At 39.6% G+C, this 24,579-nt stretch overlaps 1 protein-coding gene across 3 annotated transcripts; it reads left to right on the forward strand.

Annotated features, from left to right (window-relative positions):
• Positions 1 to 1,718: 1,718 nt before the first annotated feature.
• PRXL2C (peroxiredoxin like 2C) lies at positions 1,719 to 24,295 on the forward strand. Of its 3 annotated transcripts, none has more exons than XM_043927450.1 (6): positions 1,719 to 2,006; positions 2,432 to 2,500; positions 3,390 to 3,443; positions 3,764 to 3,869; positions 10,687 to 10,818; positions 24,256 to 24,295. In XM_043927450.1, the coding sequence occupies exons 1-6, from the start codon at positions 1,809 to 1,811 to the stop codon at positions 24,258 to 24,260; spliced, it is 564 nt and encodes a 187-aa protein (XP_043783385.1). In that variant the 5' UTR covers positions 1,719 to 1,808; the 3' UTR covers positions 24,261 to 24,295. The 3 variants fall into 3 exon arrangements, with proteins under 3 accessions (XP_043783385.1, XP_043783387.1, XP_043783384.1); XM_043927449.1 differs by lacking the exon at positions 24,256 to 24,295 and adding an exon at positions 21,226 to 23,516 and having other exon boundaries at positions 1,722 to 2,006; XM_043927452.1 differs by lacking the exons at positions 10,687 to 10,818; positions 24,256 to 24,295 and adding an exon at positions 21,226 to 23,516.
• Positions 24,296 to 24,579: the final 284 nt, after the last annotated feature.

Genomic DNA, 24,579 nt, shown 5'->3' on the forward strand with positions numbered 1-24,579 from the left:
CTTCTACCTTCAATTTTTCCCAGCATCAGGGTCTTTTCCAATGAGTTGGATCTTTGCATCAGGTGGCCAAAGTATTGGAGCTTCAGCATCAGTCCTGCCAATGATTATTCAGGGTTGATTTCCTTCAAGATTGACTGGTTTGATCTCCTTGCAGTCCAAAGGACTTTACAGGATCATATTTTCTAAACCACAAATCCAGAAACAAAGGTGGGTGAACTTTTAAAGACAAAGAACCTGAATGTTGTCTTGTTCTGCCCTGGAAGGCTTGGACACGTTGTCACCATCTATGAGAAACCCCAGTACAAGACCAACCTCCAAGTCCAGGACCAGCTGAGTCTCAAAGAGGCTGCAGAAATTCCTAAATTCCCATATGCATGCTTGTCTACAGCCTGCCCCAGGAGAAAGTAAGGTGGGATAGAAACATGCTCAAAAGACTACCTGGTAGGTAGTCCTACTATAGGACTTCTACAAAACTGATGCAAAGTCATTTAAATCCATTTTTCTCATCCTTCTCAATCCATCATTTACATACATACATACTCACACAGAGTCATCTCACTTAAGGACCTAGTAAATAGCTTTAGCACAACAAAAGTTTGAAGAAAGAAAACGGACTCCTGAAACAACCTAGCACATTTATAAATAGGTTTATTATACCAGCTCTTAAAAAATATAATTGAGGGAATTTTCTCAAGTGACAGCAATGGTCCATACTTTTACGGAGTTGTGGCTCAGTGGTAAAGAATCTGCCCGCAATGCAGCAGGAGACACAGGAGACTTGGGTTGGCTCCTGGGTCAGGAAGATCCTGTGGAGGAGGGAACAGCTACCCATGCCAATATTCTTGCCTGAAAAATTCCATGGACAGAAGAGCCTGGGGAGTTACCATCCAGGGGACTGCAAAAGAGGGACTGAGCATGCAACAATAAGTGGATAAGATGGGTGAATAATTAGGCAAAACTCACCTAACTCTGGACAGATGCACTGATTCTGATAGAGTAAAATGTTAACTAACAGTAGAATCTAGGTGGTGGATATATAAGTGTTCACTGTAAAATTCAACTTTCTGGGCATGTTTTTAAATTTCCATGATAAAGTTTTGACAAATGTTTAAATTTTAACTAAAAAAAAAATTTAAATCCACACTTAAGATTTGTACATTACAGTGTATGTTAATGATAGCTTAAAAAAAAAAAAAAGCACGAGAACTGAGGAGGGAGTGGATTTAAACCAGACTAAATCTAGCAGATCATAAATATGGATGTGCTTGGTAGACAGCTGATTCTCTTGAAAAGGTAAGAGCTAACTTCAGCCCAGATGGCTACGGAGGGCGGGGGCTTTCTTCATATTTAACTCCTTTCTCGCCTCTGGTATCTCGCTCTCCTCTTTTCTCTCTTCTCTCTCTTGCCTCCCGATCCCCCCTCCCCGCCGTCTCTCTGTCTCTGTCTTTCTCTCTCCCCCCGACCCTGTCTCTCTTATCTCTAGTCTCTCTCTCTTTCCGCTCCCCCGCCTTCCCCCTACCCCTCCTCCCTGTCTCTCTCTGCGTCTCTGCCTCTCTTCGTACCATGAGCGGCTGAGTCAGAAAACTCCAGAGTGGTTCTGTACCCTTCTGCAGCTTCGGAACCACCGGAGCCGCGTACAAGACCGGCCGGGTGCACCTTAGGCCCCGGAGCTCCGCCCCGAGCCTGGGCCCCGGGCAGCTCCGCCCCGCGGTGAGCCCCGCCCCTTGCGCTCCGCCGGGCGGCGATCCAACCCACCCCTCCTCCATCCCGCTTGGTCGCTCTCCCAGGGTCCTCGGACGTAGGGCGCGATGGCAGCCCGCTCCGAGGCGCCGGTCACGCGGCAGGTCAGCGGGCACGCCGCCCCAGCCCCAGTCCCAAGCGGCCCCGAGAGCTGGCAGCCCCTGGCCGCCGCCGTGGCCGAGCTGCCCGTGCTGGACGCCTCCGGGAGGCCTGTGCCGTTTGGTGAGCTCTTCCGAGAGCGCCGGGCTATCGTGGTCTTCGTGCGGGTGAGCACGGGCGCGGGGACCTCACCTGCAGGCAGGGACGGAGGTTGTTTTTCCACGGCCTCCTCTGGGGGGAGTTACATCGGGCCTCAGGAATGGTCCAGGACCGGAGAACGGAGCCCGCCGGGCCTGGCTCTTCCTCTAGTGGTCGTCCGCTAAAGGTGGTGGAAGGCGGACTCCGCTCTCGCTTCCTTGAACGGGAAAGGAAAAGCAGCCCGCCAAGCCAAGGCCATTTTCTCAGCGAGCCAAGAGGCCTAACAGAGACTGGGTGGGGCCCAATTTCAGTGCACATTTGGGCACCCTTGACATCTCTAACCGTCTTGGGTGTTGCATTTGGTTAACGTCACGCATAGTTAAGTACTTGGTTATTTCTGACTCCGAGAGTGTTAGTTGCTAACTTGTCCTTTTTGCCTGTGTTGGGATTTCAGCATTTCCTGTGTTACATCTGCAAGGAATACGTAGAAGATCTGGCCAAAATCCCCAAGAGTTTCTTACAAGTAAGTTTCCCGAGAGTGAGCAGCAGCGAGCCGCGCTTCCGGGCGGCCTGGTAAAACTCACCTGCCATTTCTAAGGAGTGTGATGGCATGAGGTGCGGAATGCGCCGCCTCTCCAGCGCAGACACTCACAAACCCAGCTTATCACCATCCCACACATCACCCCAACACATCCAAAAAGGGAAGAGACTCATTGGAAGTGTATTTCTGTCCTATTCATTACTGCCTGATTATAAAAGTACTAACCATAATAATAATTTTGATGTTACCTAATAACCTGCCTATTCTCAAATGTTGATTGATAATTACCAAAAACAGAAATGCTAGAAATATTTTCTTTTCTTTAGTTTTGTAATACAGACACTCCAAATAGTTGTTCATTACAGAAAGTTACTAGTATAACTTAAAGGTGAAAAATTTGTATCCTTAATAGAATTACAATTCCACATTCTTGTGACAACCACGTACAGGTGTATTTCTTCAAGCATATAGAGGTTTGTCCCCAGGTTAGCTTTTTAGTGAAAGCATTGGTAGCTTCTGTAAAATTAAGATCTGTTTTCAGCAGACCTTGTCAATTGAGATGTGAAAGAATAAAGTTGTCTGATTAAATAACCCTACTTTAATAGTTTTTATTCTAGTTTAATGTATGCCTTTGGGGAAAGTGTAAAGAATTACTATTATTTCTAAATTCTTACTTAGCAAAAGAATCATCTGAATTAATTGAATATTTTAACATAATTGCTTTGACTCACACAATTTGGCTGTTTATACCATTCTTCTGGAAGCCTATAGGTGGCATTAAAATGGAAGAAAAGAGTTGGATTAGGGGAAGTTATAATTAGGGGAAACATAATTTCTAATAATATGTACATGTCCTTTTTCTCTCCTAAAGGAAGCAAATGTCACTCTCATAGTGATTGGACAGTCATCCTACCATCATATTGAGGTAAATATATAGCCAATTGGGACCCTAACAGGTTAAATCTGTTTTAGACATAAAATTATATAATTACTTGAATCACTGATGTGTTAGTCACTCAGTCGTGTCCAACTCTTTGCAACCCCATGGACTGTAGCTTGCCACGCTCCCCTGTCCATGGAATTCTCCAGGAAAGAATACTGGAATGGGTAGCCGTTCCCTTCTTCAGAGGATCTTCCTGACCCAGGGATCGAAACTGGGTCTAAATTTGCTAAAATTTAGTCAGATTATCACTATTTTTCTCTCATTTGTCTTGATAAAAATTCCAACAATACTTTTTTTTTCAGCCTTTCTGTAAACTAACTGGGTATTCTCATGAAATCTATGTTGATCCTGAGAGAGAAATTTATAAAAGATTGGGAATGAAAAGAGGTGAAGAAATTGCCTCCTCAGGTAAGACATGTCTCAAGTAGGAAATGCTAATAGTGTATTTCACATTTCACATAAGCATATATATGCATAGGGGAACAAATGGTAAATTCATAAATCAGCCTGCTCTTTATGATTCTAGTAAGTGGTCCAGATTCACGATACTCTAAAAGATTCATTTCTTGGATGTAATGATGTGGAAGGCTGTTGATGAAGTTCTAAATGAATGAAAAAATGCAAGTTGCAAAGCAGTGTTTCAGTATGATTTCATTTTTGTGAAAATAAAAACCATTTTCATAAACATAAGTATCTATACTATTATATACGTGTGTGTGATGAAAATTGTTTTAAAAGACACTGCAATGTTTACCCCAAGACATAGGAGTGAGAAAAGTGGCTTTTGTAATTTTTTTTTTTTAACAATGAGTATATTTTACTTTTGTAGTTAAAAATAATATTGCTTAAGTTAATATATTTTCATACCTTAACACCATGGCTTTGAACACTCTTATGTTCTTTAACTGATTAAATCTTAGTTTTCATCTAAAGCCCAACTCAAAGGGGCTCTAAATAGTTCTACCAGCAGAAGCAATTTCTTCCCTCATTGTTTTTTAATAGCACCTTATACTTTATTATATACTCTGTGATTGAACTTAAGGTGATTAGTAGTATAGTTAGTTGAAAGGTTTGATGTTGTATTCATCTCTATGTGGTCCACATTCCCTGCCCTTGCACAATTCTTTATAATTAAAAGTGTAATAAGCTTTAGGTGAACTATTTATATGTGTTTTAGATAAAAGGAACTTGGCTTCTGAAATACCAAACAAGAGAACTCAAGTAGAACCCAGATCACTTATTCTCAACAAATGTTGAGAATGACACCCACTGTGTTGGCTATTCCCGGGACAACTGTGACAAAAGACACAGCCACAAAAAAAAAAAAAAATGACACAGCCACTGCCCTCCCAATGCTCATAATCTTCCCTGGGAGAAAGAAGCAAAGAGTTAATTACATTACCGCTTAGAGCTTGTAAAAGACAAGAGCATGTACTGGTGATATCTATAATGCAGAAATGCCTGTAACACCAGAAATGCACAGGGAGAGAAGAATCTGGGAGGGCTTCTTAGAGATGGTGTTGTCTAAGCTCACTCTTTAAGGAGTTAGCTGGGTGAAGTGAGGCTGGGAACGCTGCAGCTGACAGAAAGTAGCACATCGGTATGAAAAATTGTGACTCTTGGAGAACTGCAGTTCTCTGTGTCTGGCGGGAGTCTAGGAGCCAGTTGGGAATTGTGTGAGCCAAGGGACTGAGTCTGGGAACAAGCCAAGGAGTTTGGATTTGTTCTCAAGGCAGTGGGGGAGTCATAAAAGTGTTTGAGTGGAGAAGTCTTGTTGCCAGCTATAGGAGCAATTGGAACGTGCCAAATAGGAGGTATCAATTGTAATTGGTATTCTTGGCAAGTTTTTAGTAATAGGCTAGAAAGAAATGACAGGGCCTGAAGTAGAGACATAGACGGACAGATCACAGAGCTGCTACTTATAAAGCAGAGTTGACATGATCAATTCCTTTCAGTTCAGTTCAGTCACTAAGTCGTGTCCGACTCTTTGCGACCCCATGAACCGCAGCACGCCAGGCCTCCCTGTCCATCACCAACTCCTGGAGTCCACCCAAACCCATGTCCATCGAGTCAGTGATGCCATCCAGCCATCTTATCCTCTGTCATCCCCTTTTCCTCCTGCCCTCAATCTTTCCCAGAATCAGGGTCTTTTCAAATGAGTCAGCTCTTCCCATCAGGTGGCCAAAGGGTTGGAGTTTCAGCTTCAACATCAGTCCTTCCAATGAACACCCAGGACTGATCTCCTTTAGGATGAACTGGTTGGATCTCCTTGCAGTCCAAGGGACTCTCAAGAGTCTTCTCCAACACCACAGTTCAAAAGCATCAATTCTTTGGCGCTCAGCTTTCTTTATAGTCCAACTCTCATATCCATACATGACCACTGGAAAAACCATAGCCTTGACTAGATGGACATTTATTGACAAAGTAATGTCTCTGCTTTTCAACATGCTGTCTAGGTTGGCCATAACTTTTCTTCCAAGGAGTGTCTTTTAATTTCATGGCTGCAATCACCATCTGCAGTGATTTTGGAGCCCCCAAAAGTAAATTCTGACACTGTTTCCACTGTTTCCCCATCTATTTGCCATGAAGTGATGGGACCAGATGCCATGATCTTAGTTTTCTGAATGTTGAGCTTTAAGCCAACTATTTCACTCTCCTCTTTCACTTTTATCAAGAGGCTCTTTAGTTCTTCTTCACTTTCTGCCATAAGGGTGGTGTCATCTGCATATCTGAGATTATTGATATTTCTCCTGGCAATCTTGATTCCAGCTTGTGCTTCATCCACTCCATCATTTCTCATGATGATCTCTGCATATAAGGTAGATAAGCAGGGTGACTATATACAGCTTTGACGTACTCCTTTTCCTATTTGGAACCAGTCTGTTGTTACATGTCCAGTTCTAACTGTTGCTTCCTTACCTGCATACAGGTTTCTCAAGAGGCAGGTCAGGTGGTTTGGTATTCTCATCTCTTTCAGAATTTTCCACAGTTTGTTGTGATCCACAGAGTCAAAGGCTTTGGCATAGTCAATAAAGCAGAAATAGATGTTTTTCTGGAACTCTCTTGCTTTTTCAATGATCCAGCGGATGTTGGCAATTTGATCTCTGGTTCCTCTGCTTTTTCCAAATCCAGCTTGAACATCTGGAAATTCACGGTTCATGTATTGCTGAAGCCTGGCTTGGAGAATTTTAAACATCACTTTGTTAGCATGTGAGATGAGTGCAATTGTGCAGTAGTTGAGCATTCTTTGGCATTGCCTTTCTTTGGGATTGGAATGAAAACTGACCTTTTCCAGTCCTGTGGCCACTGCTGAATTTTCCAAATTTGCTGGCATATTGAGTGCAGCACTTTCACAGCATCATCTTTCAGGATTGAAATAGCTCAACTGGAATTCTGTCACCTCTACTAGCTTTGTTCATAGTGGTGCTTCCTAAGGCCCACTTGACTTCACATTCCAGGATGTCTGGCTCTAGGTGAGTGGTCAAATCATCGTGATTATCTGGGTCATGAAGATCTTTTTTGTACAGTTCTTCTGTTCCTTTACTAGTGTTTTTAAAGAAAGTGACCTAAACTTTGTTAAGACTACTGATGAGGTAGCATAGATAGAGAATTTGTTCTTTTTTACCTCCTCCCTTTTTAGTATAGGTAATTGCCACAGTACAGATTGTGAACCTTAATCTTTGGTAGACTATTTTCCTGTGCTATATCAGAGCCTCAGCATGTGTAAGGTCTGTTTATCATTTAGCTGCTTTTGATATAAACTGTGAGTTTTACTTTAGTAACACCTCACCATTCATTGCCTCAATAAAGATAGAGAATTGCAAAGAAAACAGATGAATTTAAAGCAAAATACATGCTTATAATTATAAAGAAAGTATATTCAAATCATTTAAACTCCTTTGATCTATGTCAAACAACTCTTTTTCCAAACAGAAAACATTAGGTTCTCATGAAATGATTTTTTAAAGTTCCCACCTGAAAAAGCACAAGTCTTAGAATCAGTCTCAGAATAATTCTACTTGAAAACAACACTGAAAATAAAATATAATAATTTAAAATTAATGGGACAGGTTATAAAGACAAACAATAAGAAAATAAAGCCACTAAATTCAAGGAAGTAATGGGTTTACCATTCATTTTGCCTTACTTTATAATAAGCCAGTTTATGGTATTAAATCTATAGTGATTGCTATAGACAGCAGATAAGTGCATGCAGGAAACATGCTTCATATAATACTTAATCTAATATTTCAAATTCAAATTCTGGTCTCGAGTCCAAGAATCAAAGTAAAGGGGAAAAAATTTTTTTAAAAAGCAGTAGTTTTACACATAAATAAATTCATACTGGCAAAATTAGATTGTGCTTTATAGCCAAGATTGTAAAATTCTAGGTTGTGGAATCTTCTTCTATTGAATTTTTAAAATTTCAGAAATATTAAATGACCCTTCTTTGGACATAAGGGGATAGTTTGGATTTATGAACATTTAGGTATAAAATCCTAAAAAAACATAAACTTTAGTCCTTTACCCATGTCTCTAAGCTAATGAGAATGTATTTGTTTCTTGGTAAAATGAATGCCCATCCTCTTATAAGCACAAAAGAAATAGAAAAGTTGGAGAGATGAAGAAAACAATAGGTATCTGGAAATAATAAGAAATCAGGCAGGTCAAAGGCAGCATAATCATTAAAATAAAAAGCCAAAAGCACTAGTTGAAGCTGGACCACAGGGCTGAGGGGTTACTCTGTGCTGTGACTCCCACAGGAGAAGATAAATGGGACTGGTAACTGGTGTACACTGGTTGACATGCACCTGGAGAGGCAGACCGCGGCAGGCAGGAAGACCTGGGCTGCAATGTCTCACTGCTCCGTCATTCTCTGGCCTTAGAATTGGTGGAGTCAAAAAAAAATTTTTTTTTTTCAAAATTTTTTTTAAATAAAAGGCAGGGGTATGAAAAAGATAAGTTATAAGACAGGTAGTTTCTTTACTCAAAGGTAGTGAAAGTATCCGTAACTGTAAAAAAGGAAATAGAAAAACTGACAAGCAAAGATGGAGAGGTAGCTATAGTTACTGTTACAGCTAAACCTCAAAGTCTCAGTAGCATAAAGTATGAGGTTAGTTCCTTTTCATTCACATTTCAAGAAGGAAGGATTTTCTATTGGGTGCTTCTCCAAGCAGCTATTGAGGGACACAGGAGGAAAGACTCAGGCCACTTCCATCATGTGGCTCTGCCACTGTCAATCCAAACTTCAAAGGATGTATTTAGGTTGGTGCAAAAGTAATTGATGTCTTAGACCATGAATTTTAAATCATAACTAGACTCAAACACATCTTTATTAGTCAAAGTAGGAATCATTACAATCAACACATTTTTGCCAACAAGAAATAAGTTGGTTTATTCCTGTAGTGTAAAAATCCATTCTTCGGGATTCAACGAACTCTTAGAAAGCATTTTCTGCTTCCTGCTGGTTGTGGAAGCATTTTCCCCAGCAAAAAGTTATCGAGATGTTTGAAGAAGTGGTAGTCAGTTGGTGAGAGGTCAAGTGAATATGGCAAATGAGGCAAAACTACATAGCCCAATTTGTTCAACTTCTGAAGTTATTGGTTGTGCTACATGCGGGCATTATGGAGAAGAGCTGGGCACTTTCTATTGACCAATGCCAGGTGTAGGCGTTTCAGTTTTTGGTGCATCTCATCAATTTGCTGAGCATACTTCTCAGATGTAATGGTTTTGCCAGGATTCAGAAAGCTTTAGTGAATCAGACACCACCAAACAGTGACCATGACCTTTTTGTGGTGCAAATTTGGCTTTGGGAAATGCTTTGGAGCCTCTTCTCGGTCCAGCTACTGAGCTGGTCATCACCAGTTGTCATATAAAATCCACTTTTCATTGCACATCACAATCCAATTGAGAAATGCTTCATTGTTGTTGCATAGAATAAGAGAAGACAACACTTCAAAATAACATTTTTAAAAATTTCCGGTCAGCTCATGAGGCACCCACTCATTAAACTCATCACCTTTCCAATTTGCTTCAAATGCCCAATGACTGTAGAATGGCCTATATTGAGTTTTTTGGCCACTTCTCATGTAGTTTAAGAGGATCAGCTTTGATGATCTCAGTTGGTTTTGTCAGCTTCCGATGGCTGGTCACTATGTTCTTCATCTTCAAGGCTCTTGTCTCCTTTGCAAAACTTCTTAAACCACCACTGCACTGTACATTCATCAACAGTTCCTGGGCCAAGTGCATTCTTGAGTTGTTTTTCTACTGCTTTACAATTCATTTTAAGCTCAAATGAGAAAATTGCTCGGATTTGGCTGTCTAACATCATTTCCATAGTCCAAAATAAATATGAAATAAATAGCAGGTAATAAGTCATTAGCAAAAAATATAAAATGAGCAATGTGTATTAAAATGGTGTATAACATATCATTTATTAAGAATGTATTCCAATATCAAATGGCAAATTTCCAGCAATGCAAAAACTGCAGCTATATTTGCACCAACCTAATAGCAGAAACATGGATAATCACCTCTGGAAAAGTTTTTGGGAGATGTCATGGAAGTGGCACACATTATTTTACTCATTGGTTTGATTGTAGTCATATAGCCATACCAAACCCCAGAAAGACTGGTAAATGTTTAGTTGTGGTCCCAGAAAGAGTAAACAAGTTTCGACCAGCATATAGCAGTAGTCTGTGCCACAATGTCTTCTGAAGAGGAATGTAGGTATCTATTACTAGGTAAGAGACTAAACCAAATATAAATGGGGGATTAAAAAGGAAAGCGCTGCCAGTTTGAGAATTCTATAGCTGACATTTTTCAGTGGCAGAAAATGATCTGGGTCCGTCATCACTTCTTTTAAAGCAGTAGTTCTCAACTGGAGACAATTTTGACCCCTTCCCCCAGGGGATATTTAATATGGCACTTTCTGGAGACATTTTTATTTGTCACAGTTTGGTAAATGGTGGTTGCTATGGCATGTAGTAAGTTCAGAGAGCACGGATGATGGTAATCACTCTACGTTACTCAGGACAAAGACTTATCTGGTCTAAAACATCGGTAGTGAAAGACTGAGAAACTGTTCTTCGAAGGAAGAACATAAGGCAAGTCAAAAGTACGATAACACATAAGAGAGAGACTGTTTTCTAAAAATACTAACATTACCTTAATATCAAGTCAAATATAAAGTGATAACATCTAAAGACAATTCCTAATATTTCAGGACAGAGCCCCCATGTAAAATCAAATATACTCTCGGGAAGCATTCGGAGCCTGTGGAGAGCAGTGACTGGCCCTCCTTTTGATTTTCAAGGAGATCCAGCTCAGCAAGGTGGAACACTCATTTTAGGTCCAGGTAAGCATCAAAGCTCAGCTTCAGCAGTGTGCTTTTTATGCTTTCTGGAAGTCAAGAGGCCATCCACTTTCTTTATAAAATAGCCACCATGTAAAAGTGGGCAGTTGGACATGGTAGCAGTCAGGATACTGTGCTTTCATAGGGGACATTGTTTGTTTTCAAACACTCCTGTATATTTTTGATGTCTGTTTACTGGATGTACTGTGGCCATCATTCTGTGCCTGAGTGATTCCAGGTATTTGGGATAGGGAAAATCAGTGGTGGTTTGGTGATTTGTATGTGGCTATAATACTCTTTAAAAATTTAAGTGGAGGTGAGCAGATGACCCACAAAATGCAGAACAATTATACCAAAGAAATTCTTGCACTGTTAAGAAAGTTCTGGGACCCACAACAGATTTCCTAACCTGGGGATCTGGCAAAAGGACTGAGAACCCCCAGAGAATTTGACTTTGGACGCCAGTGGGATTTGATTACAGAAGTTACACAGGACTGGAGAAACAGACTCTTGGAGGGCACAAACAAGACCTTGTGCACACCAGGACCCAGGAGAAAAGAGCAGTGACCCCACAAGAGACTGACCCAGACTTGCCTGTGAGTGTCCAGAAGTCTCTGACAGAGAAATGAGTCGGTGGTGGCCTGCTGCCGGGTCGGGGGCACTAGTGCATCCACAGGACCTTTTGAAGGAGGTCGCCTTTATCTTCATTACCTCCACCATGGTTTGGTCTCAGGTCAAACAACACAAGGGAACACAGCCCTGGCCATCAACAGAAAACTGGATTAAAGATTTACTGAGCATGGCCCCGCCCCTCAGAACAAGGCCCAGTTTCCCTCACAGTCAGTCCCTCCCATCAAGAAGATTACATAAGCATCTTATCCTTGTCCTTCATAGGGCAGACAGAATGAAAACCACAATCACAGAAAACTCATCAAACTGATCACACGGATCACAGCCTTGTCTAACTCAATGAAACTATAAGCCATGCTACGTAAAGCCACCCAAGGTGGACGGGTCATGGCGGAGAGTTCTGACAAAACGTGGTCCACTGGAGAACGAAATGGCAAACCACTTCAGTATTCTTGCCTTGAGAACCCCATGACAGTATGAAAAGGCAAAAAGATATGACACTGAAAGATAAATTCCCTAGGTCGGTAGGTGCCCAATACGGTGCTGGAGAAGAGTGGAGAAATAACTCCGGAAAGAATGAAGAGACAGAGTCAAAGTGAAAATGCCCAGTTGTGGATGTGATTGGTGATGAAAATAAAGTCCGATGCTGTAAAGAGCAATATTGCTTAGGAACCTGGAATGTTAGGTCCATGAATCAAGGTAAATTAGAAGTGGTCAAGCAGGAGATGGCAAGAGTGAACATCTATATTTTCGGTGAACTAAAATGGATTGGAATGGGCAAATTTAATTCAGATGACCATTATATCTACTACTGTGGGCAAGAATCCCTTAGAAGAAATGGAGTAGCCATCATTGTCAACAAGAGTCCGAAATGCAGTACTTGGGTGCAATCTCAAAAATGACAGAATAATCTCTGTTCATTTCCAAAGCAAACCATTCAATATCACAGTAATCCAAGTCTATGCTGGACATATGCACTTCCACTGCAAGGGGAATGGGTTCAATCCCTGTCAGGGAACTAAGGTCCTGCATGTCCAGCAGCATGTCCAAATCCAACCAGTAATGCTGAAGAAGCTGAAGTTGAACAGTTCTATGAAGATCTACAAGATCTTCTAGAACTAACACCAAAAAAATATGTCCTTTTCATCATACAGGACTGGAATGCAAAAGTAGGGAGTCAAGAGATACCTGGAATAACAGGTAAATTTGGCCTTGGAGTACAAAATGAAGCAGGGCAAAGACTAACAGAGTTTTGCCAAGAGGATGCACTGGTCATAGCAAACACCCTCTTCCAACAACACAAAAGAAGACTCTACACATGGACATCACCAGATGGTCAGTACCAAAACCAGATTGATTATATTCTTTGCAGCCAAAGATGGAGAAGCTCTATACAGTCAGCGAAAACAAGACTGGGAGCTGACCGTGGCTCAGATCATAAACTCCTTATTGCCAAATTCAGACTTAAATTGAAGTAAGTAGGGAAAACCACTAGACCATTCAGGTATGACCGAAATAAAATCCCTTACAGTTATACAGTGGAAGTGAGAAATAGATTCAAGGGGTTAGATCTGATAGACAGAGAGCCTAAAGAACTATGGACAGAGGTTCGTGACATTGTATGAAAGTCAGTGATCAAGACCACACCCAAGAAAAAGAAATGCAAAAAGGCAAAATGGTTGTCTGAGGAGGCCTTACAAATAACTGAGAAAAGAAGAGAAGCAAAAGGCAAAGGAGAAAAGGAAAGATATACCCATTTGAATGCAGAGTTCCAAAGAATAGCAAGGAGAGAGAAGAAAGCCTTCCTCAGTGATCAGTGCAAAAAAATAGAGGAAAACAATAGAATGAATGGGAAAGACTAGAGATCTCTTCAAGAAAATTAGAGATACCAAAAGAATATATCATGCAAAGATGGGCTCAATAAAGGACAGAAATGGTATGGACCTAACAGAAGCAGAAGATATTAAGAAGAGGTGGCAAGAATACACAGAAGAACTATACAAAAAAGATCTTCATGACCCAGCTAACCACAATGGTGTGATCACTTACCTAGAGCTAGATATCCTGGAATGCAAAGTCAAGTGGACCTTAGGAAGCAGCACTATGAACAAAGCTAGTGGAGGTGATGGAATTCCACTTGAGCTATTTCAAATAAAAAGATGATGCTGTGAAAGTGCTGCACTCAATATGCCAGCAAATTTGGAAAACTCAGCAGTGGCCACAGGACTGGAAAAAGTCAGTTTTAATTCCAATCCCAAAGAAGGGCAATGCCAAAGAATGTTCAAGCTACTGCACCATTGCACTCATCTCACATGCTAGAAAAGTAATGCTCACAATTATCCAAGCCAGGCTTCAGCAGTAAGTGAACCATGAACTTCCAGATATTCAAGCTGGATTTAGAAAAGGGAGAGGAACCAGAGATTAAAGTGCCAACATCCATTGGATAATAGAAAAAGCAAGAGAATTCCAGAAAAACATCTATTTCTGCTTTATTGACTATGCCAAAGCCTTTGACTGTGTGGATCACAACAAACTGGAAAATTCTGAAAGAGATGGGAATACCAGACCATCTTACCTGCCTCCTGAGAAATCTGTATGCAGGTCAAGAAGCAACAGTTACAACCAGACATGGAAAAACAGACTGTTTGCAAATCAGGAAAGGAATCCGTAAAGTCTGTATATTGTCACCCTGCTTATTTAACTTATATGCAGAGTACATCTTGCGAAATGCCAGGCTGGATGAAGCACAAGCTGGAATCAAGATAGCCAGGAGAAATATCAATGACCTCAGATACACAGATGATACCACTGTTGTGGTAGTGAAGAGGAAAGTGAAGAGGAACAAAGAGCCTTTGATGAAAGTGAAAGAGGAGAGTGAAAAAGCCGGCTTAAAACTCAACATTCAAAAAACTAAGATCATGGCATCTGGTCCCTTCACTTCATGGGGAAACAGACTTTATTTTCTTGGAATCCAAAATTACTGCAGATGGTGACTGCAGCCATGAAATAAAAATATGCTTCCTCCTTAGAAGAAAACCTATGACCAACCTAGGCAACGTATTAAAGAGCAGAGACATTACTTTGCCAACAAAGGTCCGTCTAGTAAGAGCTATGGTTTTTCCAGTACTCATGTGAGATGTGATAGTTAGACTATAAGGAAAGCTGAGCGCCGAAGAATTGATGCTTTTGAACTGTGATGTTGGAGAATACTCTTGAGAGTCCCTTGGACAGCAAGGAGTTCAAACCTGTCAATCCTAAAGGAAATCAGTCCTGAATATTCATTGGAAGAACTGATGCTGAAGCTCCAATACTTTGGCCACCTGATGCAAAGAGCTGACTCATTTGAAAAGACCCTGATGCTGGGAAAGATTGAGGGCAGGAGGAGAAGGGGACGACAGAAGATGAGATCAGTGGACGGCATCACTGACTTGATGAACATGAGTTTGAGCAAGCTCTGGGAGTTGATGATGCACAGGGAAGCCTGGCATGCTGCAGTCCATGGGGACACAAAGAGTCGGAAACAACTGAGCAACTAAACTGAACATTTTCAAATGGGAGAAAACCATCAAGTACTTTTTTTGTGTGTCAGTAGAGGAATCAACCTAGTTATTTATATCTAGCAAAACTAGCAGACTTTGCTCTGTGTCAGAAAGCAAGTCAGGGGCAATTCCCTGGGAGTCCAGTAGTTTGGACTCTGCACTTCCACTGTAAGGGGAATGGGTTCAATCCCTGTCAGGGAACTAAGGTCCTGCATGTCCAGCAGCATGTCCAAAAAAAGAGAAAGCAACAATAGGAACAACTTATTCAATAATGATTACTCTAAGCCATATCTTTTAAATGGCTTTATTTTTTTATTTAATTTAATTTTATATTGGAATATAATTTATACTCGATCTTAGCCAAAAGGCCGAGAAGTGATGGAATATAATTTATAATGTGTTAGTTTCAGAGTTACAGCAAAGTGATCAGATATACAGATATAGATATACATATATCTATTGTTTTTCAGCTTCTTTTCCCATGTAGATTATTACAAAATATTGAGTAGAGTTCCCTGTTCAATATAGTAGGTCCTTGTTGATTATCTATTATATATACAGTAGTATATATATGTTAATTTCAGACTCTTAATTTATTCCTCCCCCCATCTCTCCCCTTTGGCAACCATAAGTTGAAATCTGTTTCTGTTTTGTAAATAAGTTCATCTGTATCATTTTTTTTAGATTCCACATGTGATGTCATATGATATTTATTTTTCTTTGACTTAGTTCACTTAGTATAATAATCCCTAGGTTCATCCATGTGGCTGCAGATGTCATTATTTCATTCTTTTTTATGGCTAATATTCCATTGTATATATGTGCCACATCTTCTGTATCCATTTCTCTGTTGATGGACATTGGGTTGCTTCCATGTCCTGGCTATTGTAAATAGTGCTACAGTGAATGTTGGAGTGCATGTGTCTTTTTAAATTATGGTTTTCTCCAGATTCATACCCAGGAGTGGGATTGCTGGATCATATGGTAGTTCTTAGTTTTGTTTTGTTTTTTTTAATTTTTATTTATTTTTGGCTGTGCTAGGTCTTTGTTGCTATGCAGGCTTTTTTCTAGTTGTGGCAGCTACTTTCTAGTTGTGGTGCACGAGCTTCTCATCCCAGGGGCTTCGCTTGTTGCCTGCGGAGCAGTGGCTCTAGGGCTTCAGTACTTGTGGCATGTGGGCTCAGTAGTTATGGCTTTGGGGCTCTAGAGCAGAGGCTCAATAGTTGTGGCATGTGAGCTTAGTTGCTGCTCAGCATGTGGAAGCTTCCTGGATCAGGGATTGAACCCATGTCTCCTGCATTGGCTGGCAGATTCTTTACCACTGAGCCACCAGGGAAGCCCTATGTTTAGTTTTTTAAGGAACCTCCATACTGTTCTCCATAGTGGCTGCACCAGTTTACATTCCCACTGACCCTGTAGGAAGGTTCCCTTTTCTCTACACCCTCTCCAACATTTATTGTTGGTAGACTTTTTGATAATGGCCATTCTTTTTTTTTTTTTTTTTTTTTTATTTATTTACCAGTGTGAGGAGATACCTTATTGTAGTTTTGAATTGCATTTCTCTAATTAACAGTGTTAAACATCTTTTTATGTACTTTTTGGCCATCCGTTTGACATCTTTGGAGAAATGGCTGTTTAAATTTTCTGCCCATTTTTGATTGGTTGTTTGTTTTTTGATTTGAGCTGCATGGGCTGTTTGTATATTTTGGAGATTAATCCCTTTTGGTTGCTTCATTTGTACATATTTTCTCCCATTCTGTGGGTTTTCTTTTCATTTTGTTTGTGGTTTCCTTTGCTGTGCAGAAGCATTTAAGTTTAACTAGACCCCATTTGCTTGTTTTTGTTTTGTTTTCATTACTTTAGGAGGTAGATCCAAAAGATATTGCAGTCATTTATGTCAAAGTGTTCTGCCTATGTTTTCCTTTAGGAGTTTTATAGTATGCAGTCTTAGGTCTTTCTTTAATCCATTTTGAGTTTACTTTTATAAATTGTATAGGAGAATGTTCTAATTTCTTTTACATGTAGTTGTCCAGTTTTCCCAGCACCACTTATTGAAGAGACTGGCTTTTCTTCTTTGTGTATTCTTGCCTCCTTTGTCATAGATTAATTGACCATGGGTGCTTAGGTTTCTTTCTGGGCTTTCTATCCTGTTCCATTGATCTATAAGTAGCTTCACTGATCAATCTGGATCACCTAAAATTCCTTTGGCTTCCCTCTGCTAAATGGTTGGGCATTGGAGCTCAACCATGTTCAAGTATTGAACACCCCAAAAGCCTAACTCGCTGTGTCAAAAACTAATTTTTCTTGGTTCTTCTTTGTCTTTAAAACTGTCCATATTAGTGAGCATAGCTGCTCCAAGTTATAAAATTAACATTTACTTTAATAAATTCCAGATGTCTAAAAGGAAGTCTTTAGAAGGAAGATCTTGACCAAGTATTATAACTTTTTGCTGCCAAAGCATTATAGCTAGCTAAAATCTTTCATTTTATTTAATCTCCCTTTTCCTCTCACAAATTTACACTAGTTAGACTAGCCAGAAAACAAGCCTTATTTTATGAGAATGAGTCCTATAAATTTGCCTAGAATGACATTGAATCATACTTCTGAATGAATTATTTCCATCCTCAGACTTGTAAGGCATTATTTTTTGAGTCCCTCATCTTTAAGTTTCGACATTATTTGAGCATGCATTCTGTTGTTGAAGAATGAAGAGCGCATAGAAAGCATCATTTGTGTGCCAAGATGGGAACAGACTTAATAAAGAGAAAATTTTGATACTACCCTTTGGAAAAATTATAGCTCCATTAAGGAAATAGCTGGGTTTACTTATTTATACAACTATCTTATCATGGTTAACCAAGTATTATGTTTTGGAATCCTTTAGAAGAAATGGAGTAGCATTCATAGTCAACAAAAGAGTCCAAAATGCAGTACTAGGATGCAATCTCAAAAATGACAGAATGATCTCTGTTCGTTTCCAAGGCAAACCATTCACTATCACAGAAATCCAAGTCTATGCCCTGACCAGTAACGCCTGAAGAAGCTGAAGTTAAATGGTTCTATGAAGACCTACAAGACCGTTTAGAACTAACACCCAAAAAAGATGTCCTTTTCATCATAGAGGACTGGAATGCAAAAGTAGGAAGTCAAGAGATACCTGGAGTAACGGGTAAATTTGGCCTTGGAGTATGAAATGAAGCAAGGCAAAGGCTAATAGAGTTTTGCTAAGAGAACACACTGGACATAGCAAACACCCTCTTCCAACAACACAAAAGACTCTACACATGGACATCAACAGATGGTCAACACCAAAATCAGATTGATTATGTTCTTTGCAGCCAAACATGGAGAAGCTCTATACAGTCAGCAAAAACAAGACTGGGAGCTGACTGTGGCTCAGATCATGAGGTCCTTATTGCCAAATTCAGGCTTAAACTGAAGAAAGTGGGGACATCCACTAGACCATTCAGATATGACCTAAATCAAATCCCTTATGATTATACAGTGGAAGTGAGAAACAGATTTAAGGGACTAGATCTGATAGACAGAGGGCCTGATGAACTATGGACGGAGGTTCATGACATTGTACAGGAGACAGGGATCAAGGCCATCCCCAAGAAAAAGAAATGCAAAAAAGCAAAATGGCTGCCTGAGGAGGCCTTTCAAATAGCCGTGAAAAGAAGAGAAGCGAAAAGCAAAGGAGAAAAGGAAAGACATACCCATTTGAATGCAGAGTGCCAAAGAATAGCAAGGAGAGAGAAGAAAGCCTTCCTCAGTGATCAATGCAAAGAAATAGAGGAAAACAACAGAATGGGAAAGACTAGCAATCTCTTCAAGAAAATTAGAGATACCAAGGGAATATTTCATGCAAAGATGGGCTCAATAAAGGACAGAAATGGTATGGACCTAAAAGAAGCAGAAGATATTAAGAAGAGGTGGCAGGAATACACAAAAGAACTGTATGAAAAAGATCTTCATGACCCAGATAATCACGATTGTTTGATCACTCACCTAGAGCCACACATCCTGGAATGTAAAGTCAAGTGGGCCTTAGGAAGCATCACTACGAACAAAGCTAGTGGATGTGATGGAATTCCAGTTGAGCTATTTCAAATCCTAAAAGATGATGCTGTGAAAGTGCTGCACTCAATATGCCAGCAAATTTGGAAAACTCAGCAGTGGCCACAGGACTGGAAAAAGTCAGTTTTCATTCCAATCCCAAAGAAAGGCAATGCCAAAGAATACTCAAACTACTGCACAATTGCATTCATCTCACACACTGGTAAAGTAATGCTCAAAATTCTCCAAACCAGGCTTCAGCAGTATGTGAACTGTGAACTTCCAGATGTTCAAGCTGGTTTTAGAAAGGCAGAGGAACCAGAGGTCAAATTGCCAACATCCGCTGGATCATCGAAAAAGCAAGAGAGTTCCAGAAAAACATCTATTTCTGCTTTATTGACTGTGCCAAAGTCTTTGACTGTGTGGATCACAATAAACTGTGGAAAATTCTTAAAGAGATGGGAATAGCAGACCACCTGACCTGCCTCTTGAGAAACCTGTATGCCGGTCAGGAAACAACAGTTAGAACTGGACATGGAACAACAGACTGGTTCCAAATAGGAAAAGGAGTATGTCAAGGCTGTATATTGTCACCCTGCTTATTTAACTTATATGCAGAGTACATCATAAGAAATGCTGGACTGGATGAAGGGCAAGCTGGAATCAAGATTGCCGGGAGAAATATCAATGACCTCAGATATGCAGATGACACCGCCCTTATGGCAGAAAGTGAAGAAGAACTAAAGAGCCTCTTGATGAAGGTGAAAGAGGAGAGTGAAAAAGTTGGCTTAAAGCTTAACATTCAGAAAACTAAGATCATGGCATCTGGTCCCATCACTTCATGGCAAATAGATGGGGAAACAGTGGAAACAGTGAGGGACTTTATATTTTTGGGCTCCAAAATCACTGCAGATTGTGACTGCAGACATGAAATTAAAAGACACTTACTCCTTGGAAGGAAAGTTATGACCAACCTAGATAGCATATTAAAGAACAGAGACATTACTTTGCCAACAAAGGTCCATCTAGTCAAGGCTATGGTTTTTCCAGTAGTCATGTATGGATGTGAGAGTTGGACTATAAAGAAAGCTGAGTGCTGAAGAATTGATGCTTCTGAACTGTGGTTTGGAGAAGACTCTTGAGTCCCTTGGACTGCAAGGAGATCCAACCAGTCCATCCTAAAGGAGATCAGTCCTGAATATTCATTGGAAGGACTGATGTTGAAGCTGAAACTCCAATACTTTGGCCACCTGATGGGAAGAGCTGACTCATTGGAAAAGACCCTGATGCTGGGAAAGATTGAAGGTGGGAGGAGAAGGGGACGACAGAGGATGAGATGGTTGGATGGCATCATGGACTCAATGGACATGAGTTTAAGTTAACTCCTGGAGTTGGAGATGGACAGGGAGGCCTGGCATGATGCAGTTCATGGGGTCGCAAAGAGTGACATGACTGAGCAACTGAACTGAACTGAACTGATTTGATAAAAAGCCAGTTTATGATATTAAATCTACAATGGTTAGTGTAGACAGTGTATAGGTACAATGCAGAGAACATACCTCTTATAATATTTAGTAATCTAATGTCATTTTATGTTAAAATTCTGGTCTTGATTCCACAAATCAAAGTAAACAGGACCTAGACTATAAATCACTACTATTTCATTTGAGCAGATAGAAGAATTGTATTATATGATTGTCTTAATGCTCTTTTTTTTCAGCCTCTTTTAGTCTATGGTTATAATATATGTAGGCTATTAAATTTGGAAATTAGGGGTAAATTTTTTAAGGAAGTGATTTATTCTGTTATCACATTTAAGAAACAGATGGTTTTCTGGTTTGATATCTACACTAGTTCCATATTCTTCCTGTCTGTTTGACAAGCTGTTTTATTTAATTACATTTAATGAAACCTAACAGAAGGTTATAATTTAAGAGTCTTTCCCTTTGGAGCTCATAAAGCATTAAGTACCAACCTTATTTAACCATAATTTTTGTCATGCTTTACTACCTTAATTAAAATTTATTGTGTCATCATATGGAGAATGTTATGTACTCCAGGTAAATAACTTTTTCATTTGGACTAATTAGAAGTTAAAATACTGCTCTGATTCTAGAAAGCAGTACATCTAATGAATAACCCTATATGTTAACCTTTACCTTTTATTCTTATTCTCTTCTAGGTAACAACATCCATTTTATACACCATGATAGGAATAGGTTGGATCATAAACCCATCAACTCTGTTTTACAGCTTGTAGGAGTTCAGCATGTGGACTTTACAAGCAGACCTTCGGTTATCCATGTGTGACATTACAGAGTCTCTCAATTTCAAATGGACCTTGGGACATGACCTGAAATATGGGAATGTCATATCCTTGTGCAATGCCTATCTTGTTGACCCTCCCTAGCCTCTGAGGAGTTGAAGTGAAGTGAAGTTACTCAGTCGTGTCTGACTCTTTGAGACCCCTTGGACTATAGCCCACCAGGCTCCTCCATCTGTGGGATTTTCCTGGCAAGAATACTGGAGTGGGTTGCCATTTCCTTCTCCAGGAGATCTTCCCGACCCAAGGATTGAACCCGGGTCTCCTGCATTGTAGGCAGACGCTTTACCATCTGAGCCACCAGGGAAGTCTCATGGAACCATAAATAGGCTTTGTACCACGGGTTGAATAGCATGCTAAAAGACATCGGTTGTCAAAAATGTGATATCTGTAATTTTACAGCTTTTAAGGTTTTATTTTATATAACAATTTTTGTAAAAACAAACAAAAATAAAACTAAATTTTACTTACACAAAGTAAAACTTTAAAAGCTATAAAATTATAAATACCATTCTTTATTTTACCTTATGCTATATCCATTCAATGAAGGTATTTTTGGCCATTAAAATCATACATTTTTATAAAGAACATATAAGGAGAAAGAGAAGCAACCAAGAACATTTGATCCATTGAGAAAAGCAGGAACTCAAACTCTGTAAACAGCATAATCATATTTTTATAGGCATACGTTTATATTTTTGTTTGTTTAAAAAGAAAGACAGGAAGTAAACACACCGGAGTATCACCAGTAGGTATCACTAGGTGGTAGGATTACAGGGTTTTTTCCCTGTCCTTTTTTATATTTCCCAACTTTTCTATTATGAACATGATTCATTTTTTGGCAAAGAAAATGTCTTTAAAAATTATATGAAGAATATGTTCCCACATAGCAAGCTCCACAAAGGTGCAGTTATACGGGCTGCAGGCCATAAGTTTCTAATTCTTTGCTCAGAGGAAACACAACAGACCAAACCTACGTATAGCCTATATTCACAGGCTTTGACCACACACCCAGTATCTATTTCACTAGGATTTTGTTTAGGGGGACAGGGGTTACTAGTAAAAGGAGAAAAAATATGTTTGCAATATTTGATACGTGTTTAAAATATAATCAGTATGCTTTTTGAAAGGAAATTTTAAGAATTGTTTAAACCGAAAAAATAAGAAATTTTGTAAATTAAATGTACACTATGATTTGGTTGTATATTCTCAAACAGCTTCTATTTCCCACCCCCAAGTTGCTTTTATTTAATGAACAATTGTCATCGTTTATTTTTCTAGAGTCTTTATTTCTTTAGTGGGAAGTGTCCTAGGAATTCTGATGAAAAGTACAGCAAGATTAAAATATTGGTAATTATTAGCAAGTATAATACTGCTTTGAACTTAAAATACTTTTATAACAAGCATATAAAGGTCATACACAAAATATACTTTAAAGTGTCCAAAAATCTGATTATATTTTCATGTGTATATAGACAGAAATCATGTTTTTAATCAGTGGAAATGGGATAGCTCATAAAAATTAAAATTAATGTGTTATGTGCTATTTTATTAAGTAAGGAAACATTGGTGGCCCACATCCCTTTACTGACTTTAGACTTAAAACTGCTGAATCATAGCTGACACAAAATTTATATATTTACATTTATATTATAAAAATGTACATATAAAAATGCCATATTTCTTAAAGATACGTAAATGCTTCAGGGAGGAACAGTTACATAAATACAGTGCAAGAGTAAATTGCCTACCCAAACAAACACAGTGTGAGAGAAGCTGATGTTGAATAACAGTTTTTTTAAAAAGCAAGCATGGCAGTTTATACTTTATTGTTATTGCCCATCATTAAGCAGACATTAGAAATGTTTGAAGTCTTTAAGAACTGGTCTGTAAGTCAACCTCTGCTGTCCTCACAACAGTGATTTTTTGTTTAAATGGGTCCTGTATGTTTTGATTTCTTCTATTTAGAAAGTTGGAAATCTTTAATGAATTTATTCAACGAATGATGTGGCAAAAAAAAAAAAATTATCACTTTTGAAGCTTTTAGCAAGTCTGTGATTGAAAACTAACCTTACATTGAAATTGTAAGACATTGAAGACATTGAAATTGGCCCCTAAGAAGAAAACAAAATAAATAATGAAAGCTTAAATGGGATAGAGATTTAATTTTAAATTTTATAACTTTGCTTTATAGTTTCCAAACTTATGAAATAGCTTCTACTTTTAATTGGGTAAAAGTGAATTCTGCATCAGAAAGAAATGAATTTTTGTTGTTGTTGTTTAGTCACTAAGTTGTGTCCAACTCTTTTGCAACTCCATGGACTGTAACCCACCAGGCTCCACTATCTACAGGATTTCCCAGGCAAGAATACTGATTGTTGTTGTTCAGTGGCTAAGTTGTGTCTAATTCTCCGTGGACTGCAACGTGCCAGGCTTCCCTGTCCTTCACTATCTCCCAGAGTTTGCTCAAACTCATGTCCAGTAAGTCAGTAATGCCATCCAACCATCTTATTCTCTGTTGCCCCCTTCTCCTCCTGCCCTCAGTCTTTCCCAGCATCAGGGTCTTTTCCAGTGAGTCAGCTCTTCCCATCAGGTGGCCAATGTATTGGAGCTTCAGCATCAATCCTTCCAATGAGTATTCAGGGTTATTTCCTTTAGAGGGCTTCCCTGGTGGCTCAGATGGTAAAGCATATGCCTGTAATGCGAGAGACCTGAGTTCAATCCCTGGGTCGGAAAGATCCCCTGGAGAAGGAAATGGCAACCCACTCCAGTACTCTTGCCTGGAAAATTCCATGGACGGAGGACCCTGGTAGTCTACTAGAGTCCATGGGGTCGCAAAGAGTCAGACATGACTGAGCAACTTCACTTTCTTCTTTTCTTTCCTTTAAGATTGACTGGTTTGACCTCCTTGCTATCCAAGGGACTCTCAAGAGTCTTCTCCAGCACCACAGTTCAAAAGCATCAATTCTTCAGCACTCAAGCCTTCTTTATGGTCCAACTCTCACATCTGTACCTGACTACTGAAAAAACTGACAGACTTTTGCTGGCAAAGTGATGTCTCTGCTTTTTAATATGCTCTCTAGGTTTGTCATAGCTTTTCTTCCAAGAAGCAAGCATCTTTTAATTTATGGCAGCTGTCACTGTCTGCAATGATTTAAAGCCCAAGAAAAAATCTATCACTGTTTCCATTATTTCCTCTTCTATTTGCCATGA

The sequence above is a fragment of the Cervus elaphus genome, chromosome 16, assembly GCF_910594005.1.
Source record: "Cervus elaphus chromosome 16, mCerEla1.1, whole genome shotgun sequence".
Classification (NCBI taxonomy): domain Eukaryota; kingdom Metazoa; phylum Chordata; class Mammalia; order Artiodactyla; family Cervidae; genus Cervus; species Cervus elaphus.

Bases quoted from the DNA above. Each gene is read 5' to 3' on its own strand.
- PRXL2C (XM_043927449.1), top strand. From the start codon at position 1,809: ATGGCAGCCCGCTCCGAGGCGCCGGTCACGCGGCAGGTCAGCGGGCAC. The intron at 2,007-2,431 runs GTGAGCACGGGC...TTGGGATTTCAG, and splicing joins CTATCGTGGTCTTCGTGCGG to CATTTCCTGTGTTACATCTG. The intron at 3,444-3,763 runs GTAAATATATAG...TTTTTTTTTCAG, and splicing joins CATCCTACCATCATATTGAG to CCTTTCTGTAAACTAACTGG.